The sequence below is a fragment of the Zophobas morio genome, unplaced genomic scaffold (genome assembly GCF_036711695.1).
Source record: "Zophobas morio isolate AGI-343-1 ecotype UQ-CSIRO unplaced genomic scaffold, CSIRO_AGI_Zmor_V1 ptg000183l, whole genome shotgun sequence".
In the NCBI taxonomy this organism is placed as follows: domain Eukaryota; kingdom Metazoa; phylum Arthropoda; class Insecta; order Coleoptera; family Tenebrionidae; genus Zophobas; species Zophobas morio.
Window position 1 is genome coordinate 156,155 of NW_026972287.1, and position 14,064 is coordinate 170,218.

At 40.5% G+C, this 14,064-nt stretch overlaps 1 protein-coding gene and 1 pseudogene across 1 annotated transcript; one reads left to right on the forward strand and one right to left on the reverse strand.

The window, feature by feature from the left end:
* Positions 1–1,158: 1,158 nt before the first annotated feature.
* Positions 1,159–8,101, forward strand: LOC135145792 (DNA polymerase zeta catalytic subunit-like). The gene is made up of 39 exons (XM_064077928.1): positions 1,159–1,324; positions 1,374–1,520; positions 1,575–1,658; positions 1,720–1,821; positions 1,885–1,952; positions 2,021–2,307; positions 2,505–2,590; positions 2,643–2,716; positions 2,777–2,972; positions 3,060–3,267; positions 3,329–3,405; positions 3,459–3,965; positions 4,020–4,111; positions 4,169–4,223; positions 4,277–4,409; positions 4,468–4,634; positions 4,692–4,792; positions 4,853–4,905; positions 4,953–5,044; positions 5,094–5,161; positions 5,214–5,339; positions 5,393–5,489; positions 5,546–5,679; positions 5,734–5,799; positions 5,853–5,939; positions 6,001–6,072; positions 6,120–6,195; positions 6,253–6,296; positions 6,357–6,440; positions 6,496–6,589; positions 6,657–6,700; positions 6,777–6,867; positions 6,918–6,990; positions 7,039–7,102; positions 7,200–7,292; positions 7,350–7,404; positions 7,465–7,657; positions 7,730–7,838; positions 7,952–8,101. The coding sequence occupies exons 1-39, from the start codon at positions 1,159–1,161 to the stop codon at positions 8,099–8,101; spliced, it is 4,515 nt and encodes a 1,504-aa protein (XP_063933998.1).
* A 36-nt stretch (positions 8,102–8,137) lies between these two features.
* LOC135145793 (DNA mismatch repair protein Mlh1-like) lies at positions 8,138–11,113 on the reverse strand (annotated as a pseudogene).
* Positions 11,114–14,064: the final 2,951 nt, after the last annotated feature.

Consider the following 14,064-nt stretch of genomic DNA (forward strand, 5'->3'; position numbering starts at 1 on the left):
GATTCGGATGAATTTTACATTGACGAGGACTACTTTAGTTGCATAACTGATATGATTAGTATGACAGAAGATTATGTCTGCTTTGCCTGTGATAACAATAAAAAATTGGATGATTTAAATATCCATTCATGTTCAAAAGTTAGCCCTGAGACCATGAAGCAAAGTTTTGCGGTTCTCCTAAAATCTCTTAAGGAGAACCAAGAATTTTTGAAATACAAGAAAAAATTTCCGGTTCTCTCAGAAGTATTTAAGTCTTTATACGCAAGCGCAGTTTAGTTTTTAAATCTATCTTACAATAAAATACATAATATTACGATATGATTTTTTATTATCTTTATCTGCTTAATTACTGTGAAATAACTCATGTCGTTTTATATGAGGACTGTTTGTAACAAAAGCTTTAAGGTCTTAAAAAGGTAATATACCAAGGCGTGACTGACTAATATCAATGGTATACTCCCTTTTTTACGAGCTAAAAGCAATACTGTAGCCCAAAACACTTTTTCGTTGTTTAAGTGTTCATAGATTATTATACATATTTAGATTATAACATCGACAGAAATAGTCTCTTAAACAAAATGAATTAACAACTTAGAAAAGCCTAGTACAGCATTCGATAATAGAAGCAGCTGACATCGCATTTTCTTACTAAAACTTCAGTGCGCGGTTATAACTTGATATATTTGCGAGTTCAATGCGGAGGAATTAACACAGCGAAGGTAACTTTTAAATTCCGATTCGTCCAATCTGACACATTTAGTTTAGATTACTTTAATCTTAAACCTATATACATATACATTCTAGTCTAAAAGCCAAATTTTAGTATATAGAGTTAAGGTGCGTAGTAAGTAATAAAAAATTCTCTTCCACACCAATAAACTGAGAGAAATAATTTTACGGGTTTAGGCAGCAAGAGTTGGTAGTTGTATAACTTTACTCAGTAATAAAACCTAGTAATGCTTCAAATAGTCGTAAATTAAAAAAAGTCTTAAACAAAAGATATCTGCAAAATTTATAATTATTTATAAAGTTTAATTAATATTTTGTTCAAACAGTTGTGTAGAGGAAAGTCAATACAATCTTATTAAGTTTCGTTTGCCCAGTAGTTATTATGGATTTGTGTCCAAGGAAAACAACTCTTATTATTCCTTTTTAAAAATGTATCAAACGCAAGATGACTGCGAAGCAACTAAAGAAAACACTGCATTGTTTTCAATCAGAGTTGTTTGTATAGACTATTACATAACTCAGTTCCCCGGAATCGTGTTAGCAGAGAAGGGAAGAAAAGTACCAGTTATTAGGATATTTGGACCTAATGCATTGGGTACTTTCCCTATTTACTATTGAATTATAATAATGTATTGTGTAATAAGGGCAAAACTGCTGCCTTCATCTTCACGGAAGTTTACCTTATTTTTTTGCAACTCTCGAAGGGTTTGAAGATGATGATTACCATATATACAGAGAATTAAATATTGTATTCAGAAAAAGTTTGATGGCCGCCCTTAGAAAGTTTAATGGTTTATCTATAAATATTTATTAACCATAAACAACCGCGATTTTTTGAATTAAAGGTAAAAAACTCGAGTTTTCGTCCAATAAAGAGGCACTTGCCTCAAAGCCCGATGAATATATTTTTGATACTATCGTAGTTAGAGGTATGCAATATAAATTTAGTTCGCTTTCATAAAATTCACCGCACGTTTATTTTGTATAAAGGATTTCCCTTTTATGGTTTCTCTGCGGAAGAAAGATTATTTATAAAAATATTCCTTTATGACCCAAGTTTGGTGTCTGTGGCCTCCAGATTACTTCAAAAAGGTTTAGTCTTTGCTTTTCTCTATTACTGTTTCAGTGCAACAATACACTTTTCTTTTGCTTAAGGGGCCGTTCTTAACAGGCGCTTTATAACTTATGAAAGTCACATTTCTTATATCCTTCAGTTTATGATGGTGACATCAAGTTTTACTTTACTTTTATTTCGGTTAAATATATATATTAACTCACGCCTGTGTTTCAGGATTACAACATCAACGGAATGGATTTCATCCATCTGTCGGATGTTAAATTTCGCGCCGAGTCTAGCTTGTGCGGCACCTCTACTTCCCCTTTGGATCCCGTTTGGATGGAGTACTGCCGTGTATATGACCAACAGAAGCATATGGTTTTCAACGGGAGTGTTGAATCGTTGAGCTCGCCGAGCAACTCTCAAAGGGAGACGGAAGTTTCCGGTGAACTTCAACGCCGCTGGATCGTGAAGGATCTTCCTTCCTTCCTTCTAAACTCTAATAAACAAGAGCGTGAAAGGTGCTGTAGGCTGTAAAATTAAATTTTCTGCAGTCATTAATATTTATTGAACTATCATTACTTATTCAGCTTTTAGTGTTCATAATTTCAGTAATTAATTAAAGTTTATTAAAAATAAAATTAATTGTTAAAGGTTAAACTTTCACGTTTCATCATCTTTAGTTAAAACTACTATATAAATTTTATGAATACGTTAGTTTTTCGGAATTAGAGCTCGATGCAACTGTCGATGCAATTTTAAACGTGCAGTGGCTTAAGAAGGATCGGTTTTGCCATACTTTCGGTGAGTCTATTTTATTCTTCTGCAGACGGCTTTACTAGATTATACTTATCAGGGCGAATCCGCAATCTCTCTTCCTTGTGGGAAGATGAAGAACGCAGAAGAAGTTTTTTGAAACTCGATTTCTCGGTTTGATTTTTTAAGTTCTTAACCCTTTACCAAAACACACAAGTGTTTATCTTTATAAAGCCTTTGCGATCTGCCCCTGAACTAAATCTGCTCAGCAGTGACGAGTATCCGTTTTTTGAACAGCCAAAGGCAAGTGACGGTTCAACGACAGAAGTTGGAACGTCCGGAACAGCATCGCCACCGTCCACTTCCCTTCAAGTGTCGTCCAAGTGCGTTACAGAAGAAGCAGAAGTTCCGTTATCACAAGACTTGCACAGTATTTTATATGTTACTATGCTATTCGGGGCCACGAATGAACCCACTGATTTTCCTTATAAAAGCTGTTAGTAATAAGACTAAACAGGCGTGCTGGAGATAATCAGAAGTATTCACACCCAAAACGGACTCTCCGAAGGCGAAGAACTGGAGGAGAAGTTGGAAGCGTACCGTTTGTTTCAGCAGAACACGCAGAGTTCAATCCCAGAAGAGGCCGTTGTGGTGGACGAGCGCGTGATAGACGATTTTGTTTCGACGGAGTATATGGAAAGGAATGCTGCCGCGCCCGTTGAAAAGTCTCATTGGAGCATTACTATTAAAGAGAGACATTAACGCCGTATTGTTGTTGCTGAGTAGCGATGAGGAGAGCGATAGCAACGAGAAAGACATACTTGCTACGATTGGCCTTTTGTCGCCAAATGACTGGGCAGACTGTAAGATTTCTCCAATCTTAGTGGTTCTTTTGTGGCCTTCACAGCATGAAAAGGTTTCCATGCGGGAGAAAACGCCCTGACACCGCAGCTCCCTGCCACCACAGATGGGACCTCTCTGCTCTCGCAGCATATGCTTAGCATGTGGTCCCCTGAGAGGAGACACTTCACTCTCTCTTCTCCTCCAGCACCCACCTCGCCTACATTACAACAACATCATAATAACAATAATAATACTGTCACTATGGCTCACGATAAAAATGTTGAAGGCTTCTCTACGTACTCTGTTCAGGGCTTGTACGTCTATAAACCCGTCACGGATCCTCCTTCGGTGGCGGACTTGGCGATAAAAAAACCCGGTGCACACCAGAAAAACCTCGAGTTTATAGCCGAAAAAGCGACCAATGAGGAAAAGAAAGCGACGGGCGAGTTTGTTATTCCGCCAAGCCTTGTCTCTCCCTTTTCCACTCTTGGGTTTCGCTTTTCGCGGGGGAGTCTGGCGGACATACAGCGGTTACATCAATACCAGCATATAACCACGATGTCCGTGGAGGTGCTTGCTGGTTGTATTCCATATTGTCATATTTTTCTTCTCTTTACTTTTACATTTATTGAAGGTTCCGAAACTTCTTATCCGAATCCGGAAAAGGACGCCGTGTACGCTGTGGCATACTGCATCGATAACGACTTACTTAAAGGAACTGACTTTGTAAAGGGAAGCAAGCTTAGGCAAGTTGGCATTACGAATTTACACTTTTTATTGCAGGGCGTCCTACTTTGCTGCAGATGCAATTATTGTTTGCGTTCGTGGGTTTCACGAGGTTTGTGTTTTGCATAGCCCCACTCATCTTCTGTGCTTGTTACCTTTTCGAAGGGTTTGCTGTGGAGATATATTCAGCGGAGGAGGAAGTGCTGACGCGCCTTGTTGCTTTAGTAAGGCGCATTGATCCCGATATTCTTGCCGGCTTCGACATCCAGCGAGGCAGTTGGGGCTTTCTTGTAGCGCGGTCCATATATACGCCTGTTACTTTCGGCACTATTAGTCAACACGCTGTCCACTGATAGAGCATTGTGTTTCTTCAATATGAACCTGCAACAACTCCTTTCTCGCTGGACGACATTTCTGGTTGCTGCATCGCGCTCATTACCAACTCGCAGTTTCGATATATGTCAACTCCAGCCCGAAAGTGCCGGCAAGGAAACTAATCTTTGGGCTTATACTCACGATTCCGGTAAACTTTCCCCTTTTTTATCAAACTTCTCAAGAGGTGGTAGTTTTTTGCGCCAAGATCTCGTGGTTACAGGCCGCATATGCATCAATCTCTGGCGCCGGTGCAGAGCAGAAATATCGTTAAATAACTACACGTTCGAGAATGTTATGTACCACGTGGTAACTGAACAATCGTAGTTATTTTCTCCGCACCGGCTTAGCTTCCTTTGGTTGACTCAGGCCCACCACAGAGTTCCCAAATATTCAGTACAAATGCTGCACAGATGGTTCAGGTCTCTTATTGGCATTGTGCTTGTGGTTATTATTAAGATTGATATAGCGGGACAGAAGTGGAGAGACTGCGAGCTGTGCAGTACTGCGTGGACCGCGCGATGGGCGTGCTAATTATTTTGAGAGAACTTGAATTTTTCGGTACTTACAACTGAAATTGGCCCACTCTTTTTCACCATTTATTATGAAGGAAAAAAAAGTGAACTCGCTCGAATCTACGGAACTGACCTATTCTCAGTGATAACACGTGGATCGCAAGTAACTTACCGAATGAATGAGATTTGACTCTTTATCATTAACCAATCATAAGTTTAAAGTAGAAGCGATGATGCTGCGCGTGGCCAAAGCTTTCAATTATATTGCCGTTTCGCCCTCAAAGGAAAGGGTGGCCGCCCAACGTGCCCCTGAATGCATCCCATTGGTCCTGGAGCCCAAGGTCATTGCTTCTTCGGTTTCACGGGTTGCTCTTCTTAGAGGCTACGTTACCAGAGCTGCTTCTATACGTCTCCTGTCGTCGTACTAGACTTCCAGTCGCTCTATCCGTCCATCATGATCGCCTACAACTACTGCTACTCGACTTGTTTGGGTTTATAGACTTCATTAGTTACCATCATACTCTGAGCAGCGTCATTGCCTGTCTAGGTCGTATGCAAAGCACAGACAGGAAGCAATTGGGGACTGAACTCGTAGTTTATCCGTCTTGGGTAGTATCAAAGCTACAGTCCGAAGGTGGCTTGAGTGTTTCTCCCAACGGCGTCGTGTTTCTCAAGAAAAAAGTAATGGGGTGCATACTTACCACTATGTCCAGTCTTTGCCGGCACTGTGAATAGATCAAAGTTGGTGTTCTTCCTCTTCTGCTGTCGGAGCTTCTCAGAACACGAATTATGATTAAAGATGTACTTTATTAGTTTTATGGAAAAGCAACGTCCAATTAACGTCGGCCTAAAAGTCTATGAAACTCTACCAAGCAACGCACAAGGATATATTTAAAACTTTAGATTCTCGGCAGTTCGGCCTCAAGATGATTTCCAACGTGGTCTCCTTGGCTTATTGCCTGCTTCAATCCCCCCTTATGTAAAACATTGCATTACCACAAGACTTTTGGATATACGGCTGCCAGTTATTCCGGGCGGATGCCATGCGTCGATATAGCCGACAGTATCGTTCAGGTTTTTTTTCTTTATTTTACTTTAATTTTATTATTCACTCGTTACAGACGGCGCGAGAAACGCTGGAAAGGGCTATCCGGGCCGTAAATAGCAATAAACTTTGGGATGCGGAAGTCATATACGGTTTACTGCTTACTGAAAGTTTGTTTGTGGCCTGCTCTAATGAAGCACTCCCTGCAGGCGATACAGACAGTTTGTTTGTCCTTCTAAGACACCGATCGAAGGTTCTTATACAAGCAGATTGACGAAATATAAAGTAGAACATCTATTTACTGCTCCTGAAGGAAGAGGCGTTCAAAATTGGGAAGGAAATAGCCAATTACGTTACGCTGAGCAACCCTCGACCAGTCTGTCTGAAGTTGGAAAAAGTAGCCCTATCCAGTCAATTTCTGCTGGAAACCTTCTGTACTACTGGCGTTGCAGGTCTATCTTCCCTGCATTCTCCTGGCCAAAAAAAGATACGTCGGGAACCAATACGAGTCGCCGTCCCAGCAAGAGCCGCTCTTCGATGCCAAAGGCGCGTGTTTTTTATTCCAGCTGTAGATGTCTACTTTATTCTGGCATCTTATAAACTACAAGGGTAGGTATTGAGACGGTGCGCCGGGATGGCTGCCCTTATGCCTCAAAGGTGCGTTAGTGGCTTGGCGAGTCTTCCTTTCCTTCATTATCCAATGGAAGTTAAGCTGTTAGAGAATGCTCTCAAGTTTCTTTTTGAGGGACAAAGTTTGGCGACCATCAAGAAATACGTGCAGAAGAAAATGAGGCGGCTTGAGAAAGGACTGGTTTCTCCGCAAGGTCCCACGCGAGATCTTAAAGTTGTGCACGCGGTAATGCTCCGCTGGCAGACCTAATTATCTGCAAGGAAAATAAAGTGAACTCCTACAAGCGCCCGCACCTCCAGCCCGTCGTCGTGGCGTGGTTAGCGTAGTTCTGATCTCCTTCGCTTGCCGTATCATACTTTGACAGCGCACGTGGCAGAGAGGCGGACACAGCAAACATTTGTCTCTATGGCGAACGAGTTCCTTATTTGGTACTGATTGGAATAGTAGAACATCAGTGACGTCATAGCAGCGCCTTAACGGCTGAGCGTGATAATCACAAGACAGATCTTTCAATGCCTTTTTTAGGTGACTTATGGCGCCCGAACGAACCGCCTCATTGATAATGTCTGCAGCCTATACGACTTCCTCTATGACGAAACTGCTTTTCTTAATACGAAGGTATTTGCTTTCGGTCCTTTATTACTACTCTTTTTCCGATACATAATGCCTTTGTAGTATTACATCAAGAAACAGCTGATACCGCCACTTAGCCGAGTCTTCGGGCTACTTGGTAAGAACCGCTATTGTCGTGCTTAGCGGCCTTAAGACTACGTAACTCCTACCGAACCAGGAGAAGATCCTGAAAATTGGTACGCTGAACTATCCGTTAGAAAGAAAGCGCCATCGACAGAAAGCGCCTTTTCTAGAAGGTCCTTACCAGAAGTAAGCTCCCTACGAGCAAGGAGCCCTCCTCGGAAGAAGAGGGTTATTGAGCAGTATTACTCCTCAAAGAACTGCGCCGTTTGCCACTCCTTTTGCACAGAGTAGTGGCCCCACTCAATATATTAATATTTCTTATTGATATTTCCAAGCACTACTGAACAGTGTCTATTTAGAGAGGATGCCTCATTATGCCAGCCGTGCAGGGCATCCCCACAAAAGTCCTATTTTTGCCTGCTCTCTGCTCAGCGAAACGTGGAGTACACACGAAAACATCTATATATGGTTGGTTTTGTATATTCCACTTTTCTTATTGGATTCTAAAAAGCATTAACCACTTTATAAGCGCCGTTATTGGTACATTTAACTATTATTAACGCCAACATATTTCTATAAAGATTTGCTCGCGGTGTTTAGGTGAACCAAGCGAGCAGGCGATCGATCAGTGTATTTCATTGGATTGCCCAATTTTTTATGAGCGAGTCAAGATAAATAAGAAAGTCCGACAGGAGCTGCCAAATTACCGTCATCTCCTTCAAAAGTTTTGATGCTTCTTTTAATAAAATTGTGTTATTCCAGTTTGACACGACTGCTCACAACGCATGCAAGCAATTAATTTTAACAATGGTCTCGCCGATAATCAGCATTAACAGCGCTCAAAAACTTTATACAAGTCCGGTAAGTCAGCAATGAGAACCAAACAGCGACCGCCCAAAAGGCTGGCCGGAGGTCGAAGTCTTTTTCTAATGACGGGAAACAGCACATGTTCCACGGTCCACTTCCAATTGCGTTCGGCGTTATCCGCCAGCTCGTCTCCCTCGCCCCCTTCATAGGCGTAGAAAAGGCTGAGCTCTAGAGCGAGGGACCTGAAGCACTCCACCTCGCGACTCCAGTCCACCTTTTAGTGAAAAGCCTTGCTTACCGAAAACAAAAGCTTCTTATGAACAAGTGATGACCTCCGTTGCCATCCTTAGAACAAACATGGGAAGTTTTGACCAAGACGGCTCGTAGTGCGGCAGTACAAGCGGTAGCGTCTCCAGCACTCCTTTCGCCGTTACGTGAATCATGAAGTACTGCCGTTGCAGTGAACTTTTCAGGGAGAAAAGGAGGAACACATAGTTAATGACCTCTCTCAGCATATCCGCCCTGGATACAAGCTCCGACGCCATCGCCTGCACGCGTTAGTAAGAGGCCTTCTTGTAGAGTCATAAACTTTTCTTACTGCTATGAGTTGATCCTGGGGGCCGTGCTCCTCCTCGGAATAGCCGCTCTCTTTACTAGTAAAGTTCATACTAGGAGCGTCTTTTAATGGAAAGACCAAAAACGAACCTGTTGAGCGCCAAACTTAACAGTTCCGTGAGGCTAACAGTCGGAGATAATTTCATTAAGCCAAAATTCCCGAAGTCCTCGAACACCAATTGGAAGAAAAGCTCCTGACTGAAAAAAAGTCAAGAATTTTTATGAAGGGACGGGTGTCAGGGGACGCACCTAAGCTTTCTGACGTTGGCAAGGTAAAGCTTCGTTTGGTTCTGTATTAAAGCGAGTGTCCGAGTCACACAACCAACAAATGTGTGGCGGGAGAGGATGGTTCGGGCGTCTACAACAAGCTCTGAACGGTAGCTCACAAGCGTCTAACGGAGTGCGGAATACCGGGATCCTCGTGGGTTACAAAGGCCTCCCGACATTCCAGAACGCTCGTTAAGTTCACTGGATTGCGCTTCAACCGGCGGCTCTCCGAACTTTAAATTCGAGAAAAATTAAAAAGGACATCTGCCATTGATTTAGAGTACCAAACAAAATCTTGCTCCGAGCAAAAACGCTTATGATGTGGGCTAGACTGGTCGCCAATCGCAGGTGATCCAATAAATGAGTGCAGGGTTTGTGAGCGGTGGTCAGTTCGAACCATGTGGTGGCCATACATCTGCTGGCCGCTCCGGTAATAACTAAAGGGACTGAAATTGACAAGAAAGCAACTTTGACTTCGGAAGGCTGTTGAGGGGTAACAGGAGCAGCACTTTCACGTGAATCGGGCAGCGATAAAAAAGACTTATGCAAATGTCACTAGTGCAACGGAGAGAGAGGGAAAAAGGGACACCTGCGAATAGAACGTGCGCGACGAGCTTTCTGCAAGTAGCCGTGCTCTAGTGGTTTCCTGGACAACTTCGATGATGCGGTTCGCGTGGAGAAAGTGAACCTGTCACACAACAGATGCAGATAATATGAAGAAATGGATATGAACCAACCAAACCTCGTTTTTGGTGGGATGCACATTGACGTCCACGTTAGCAGGGTTCATCGTTAGCGAGAGATAACAAAAGGAATGCGCGTGCTTAGGAAGATGAGCGCTATACACATTATCTATTGCTTTTCTTATAGCGGGACACTCCAGCAGGCGGCCGTTGATGAATAAAACAAAAACTCCGCGCTTAAGGGAGAAGTTAGCGTTGGAAATCAAACCAACTATTCCCAACTCGAGGCTTTCCTCAAGCTGCTCTATCTAAAGCACTGTAAGTACACTTCAGAAAAAAACCAAAAAGACAAAAGACAAAAGCACTTCTAGTAGCTCTGCTTCTACTTTCTGCCCATAAATCGCTTTTATATTGCTTCTTGAAGTGGAATCAGCAGGCGTCCTATAATCAGCGGCGGCCTCCCCAAACTTAATTTAATAATCTTTAGTTAATTATAACTCATCAAGCATATGATCAAACCTTTTTTAAAGTAAAAGAAACTTGTGGAAAATTGATCGAGTAGTTACAAACAACAGTATGAATCTTTAAATATTCCTCGTTGCTACTTTTCAAAGTTTTTCTTCGGGTGTCCATGTTATAAAATAAATCTTCCACCTTTAAAAAGATCTGATATGGACCAATAACTATAAAGAAGGTGATGAACAAACACAGATTGTGGTTCCTATATTGCCAGCACACGGCACAGGCTCGACCGACAAACCAGGCTGGGGCGAGGTCAAATGACCGTCACAGTAAAACGCTCTAAAAGCAAACGTTGTATTTTTATAAAAAAGAAAAAATAGTTTAAATAAGAAGGCCCACTTGTACGCGCATTGTTCAGTGCGGGTCCGTGTGGTAATAGACAAGTGCGACACGTGGGAAATGGAAGCCAAAGCCTCACCACGAAAGCCGAAAGTTCGAATCCGCCTTAAATCCTCAAATTCTCTTAACTTACTTGTTGTAAATCTCTTGCAAACAATCGACAAGTCTTCTTTCTATATAAAAAAATACTGTAAAAACTCCTTTATTCGTTCCAAAGTGCTACTCATATATGATTCAAAAACCCTGATCCCATTTCCCGTGTCTTGAACTTGCAGTGCCTTTACACCTCCTTCTTTGACAGTTATGGATATTTTCTTTGCTTCTGCATCAAGACTATTTTCTATAAGTTCTTTCACAGCACTAGCAGGGCGATGAATTATCTATTATTAACCCAAGTTAAGGTAGCAACCAAAGTTATCATAAAAGAATTTTAACCTCACCAGCTGCAATCTTATTAATTACAGCTGTAGATAATTTTATTATTTTTTTAGGAGTGCCGTCGAGAACCATTAATAATGTTTCTTTGATATCATACAGCTAACACTGTGACGTAGCTACTTAATTAAATATATTTTTAACTGATGCCGTGGAACGACGAGGATAAAAAAATTTACTTTTTATAGTTAATGACTTAAAATCGCTTTAGTAATAATCTTATGAAATTTTAAAAAAGTATATAGTAAAACAATTAAAGCGTAACAAAGTTAAAAGAGGGATGGAAACATGAAATGGTCTACAGATTATTGAGGTCACGCATAATCCGATTTTGAGTGAAGCGGTTTAATCCTCATTCCTCGCGATGATCATATATTAGTCTTATAGTAGGTCGCTATAAATTTTTGTCCGTTTACTACAAATATAACTTCTAGGCGTCTTATAAGATATAAAGTATGTAGACAAATCATTAATTTCATAATGCTTAAATTTTTTTATAAATTTGGATTTAAAACTTAAAAAGATAACCTCGAAGTGGATTTTCATTTAACTAATTTGCACTACAGCTTAAACAGTTGATATATTTATGTCGCTTCTTAGTAGTTCTAGCATTTTTAAGATCGTTAATAACTTAAATTTAGTTAATATTGTTGCTTGGATTACATATTTAAAAGGCCAGTAAAATTAAATTGTGTAGGAAGAAACTTCTATTGGAGAAGCGAAAGGTCTGTAAGAACTACGTTCAAAGAGTGACCTTTCTGTTAATGATTATATACATTTAAATCGGCTGCCAAGCTTATTTTTGGCTTGTAAAATGCTTATTTCAACTATTTACATCGGATTAACATAGTATACTACTTATTTTTGTGCTAATAAATTCTGCGCCACCATCTATTTCATACTCAAAGTACGTAGCTTAACGAATTCCTACTCTTATTCCACTTTAGCGTCCAGCTGTCGTTATTTTGTTGGTTATTTACTTATTGCCAATTACTTGAGGGGTCTTCGCTCATTAGAAAACAGAAAGAAGGCAGAGTAACGCGTTTTTAATAGTTTAGAGTGCCTTGCTCTTCGACGCTCTCGGGTTAATGAACATGGATTAAAGGAGGATTGAAAGAGTGTAACACTGTATAAGAGCATTAAAAAAAATGCCGAAATTTAAATACCGCAAACTGAAACGTCCTGGTTATTATTTCATAAGTAAAGTGGGATAGCAACTATGTAGTAAAAATGTGGAGGGACAACCAAGTTTATATAGAAACCAACTATCTAGGGTCCATAGCTCCCTTTTAAGGTGACCATCGAATTCTCCTTCAGGAGAAAGAGCTTGCAAGAGTAATTGCGATAATGGACGGTTGGGAAGACTTAAAGAATTTCAAATATTGAAGCTGATTTTAGCATTGTCTGTGGAAGCCTCATAAAGTATTTTTTTAGCGATCATGAACGCAAAAAATACGTCAAGTACACTTGCTAGCTTTTGATCAGTAAGAATTCAACTTTATTAGTTATTTTTTAACAAGGCTAATTCCTGGAGTTCGATAGGTCATTAAAAAACAAAGAATTACGAGCTCTCAACAAAGCGATAGCGTACACATTAGCTATAAGCTTGTGTTAAAATTATGATATATACAATATTATTTTGACAAAAAAAAATTAGCCCTAGTAAATACTTAAAACCTATTGCGTGCGTCCCCAAGACGTAATCGACCTCATCTGCAGGTAATTAAGACGTTCGTAAGTGACGTTAGCTTAGCCTCGAAAACGTCTCCCAAGGTTCAATCTGGAGGTCTTGTTGTAAACCATTCGTTGCGAACAAACTACCACGCGCTTGTCATAAGGCGTAGTAGCTGGTTGTATCTCACTTGAAGCAAAGAGTTCTTGCCGGTAAGTCGTAGGCTCAGGCAGTAGATGCGTATGACATGATTGGTCAGACACCCAACACATAAATGCGTTCCTTATTGTGCAAGGAGAGTTTGCTTCGAGCTCGAAGTAAAGGGTTAAGATTTGAATCTCCGTCTTGACCTTCACCGCAGTATACTTTACGAGCCTCTACAAGAGCTTATTATCAATAATGAACCTTAGGTATTTCGCTAAGGAACACCAGACATTACCTTACTATAAAAGTCAGCGGTTGAAACGGTGCAATCCACTTATTCGTGATGAAAAAGTTTTTGCTTTTTTTCACTTTATTAGTAATTATCCACAACAACACTGGATGGCAAGCGTCTCTAGGTTGTACTGCAAATGCTTACATTGGCGCTTTTTACAGCCACTACCTGTGTGCCTTCCTAGGGATAACAATAGTCCAAATTACTACCATTGTTTTCAGTTCAACTAAGCCTTTGCGCAACTGCGGTAATTGTGCGTGGTTTGACGTGTAGCTTTCAATATAACTGCCCTTCATTTTGCGGTTTAAAAAGCATAAGCTACCCCTTGGTCAAATTAACCAAGACCAGCATTAGTAGTCTTTTAAAGAGGTTCTCGTCGAATTGCTGGTAGGTCGTGAAAGGTGAAATCCATGATATTAGGTTACAAACATTGTCGTAGCTCAGCAATTAACAGAGTAACAAGGGGGCTCTCGGTTGAACTTAAATTTAAATTGGTTTTTGCAGCACAGGATACCCCTTGTTAAATATTTGCCCACTAAAGCAAGTTGTTTTTCTTTTCTGCCTCTAAAAAGTGTCCTGTCTATGTCCAAGATTAGCTGTCTATGTAATAGCTTAATTGTTTATACAAAAAGGTTCTTTTAAAGTATTTAGAGCTTTTCAATATAAATAGCGCTTATAGTGCCACCTGTTGAAAACACAGCTACTTTTCACACTTTCTCTAAAGTAACACACAACTTCAAAATTTCATGTCAAATAATAAAATATATATTTCACCGCCTTAAGTGATACTATATTATATAATTTAATAATGCAATTTATTTCCTTCCTCAAGAACATCGCTGATATCTTTAGCTTTCTTCGGGTCTTCTGGTTGGTCTGACAGTTTATTACTAGGTATGCTACGAAAGATAAATATGG

Coding starts and splice junctions, on each gene's coding strand:
- LOC135145792 (XM_064077928.1), top strand. CDS start 1,159: ATGTATCAAACGCAAGATGACTGCGAAGCAACTAAAGAAAACACTGCA. Junction 4,906..4,952: donor ATGCTGCACAGATGGTTCAG/GTCTCTTATTGG, acceptor AGATTGATATAG/CGGGACAGAAGTGGAGAGAC. Junction 6,991..7,038: donor CAGCCCGTCGTCGTGGCGTG/GTTAGCGTAGTT, acceptor ATACTTTGACAG/CGCACGTGGCAGAGAGGCGG.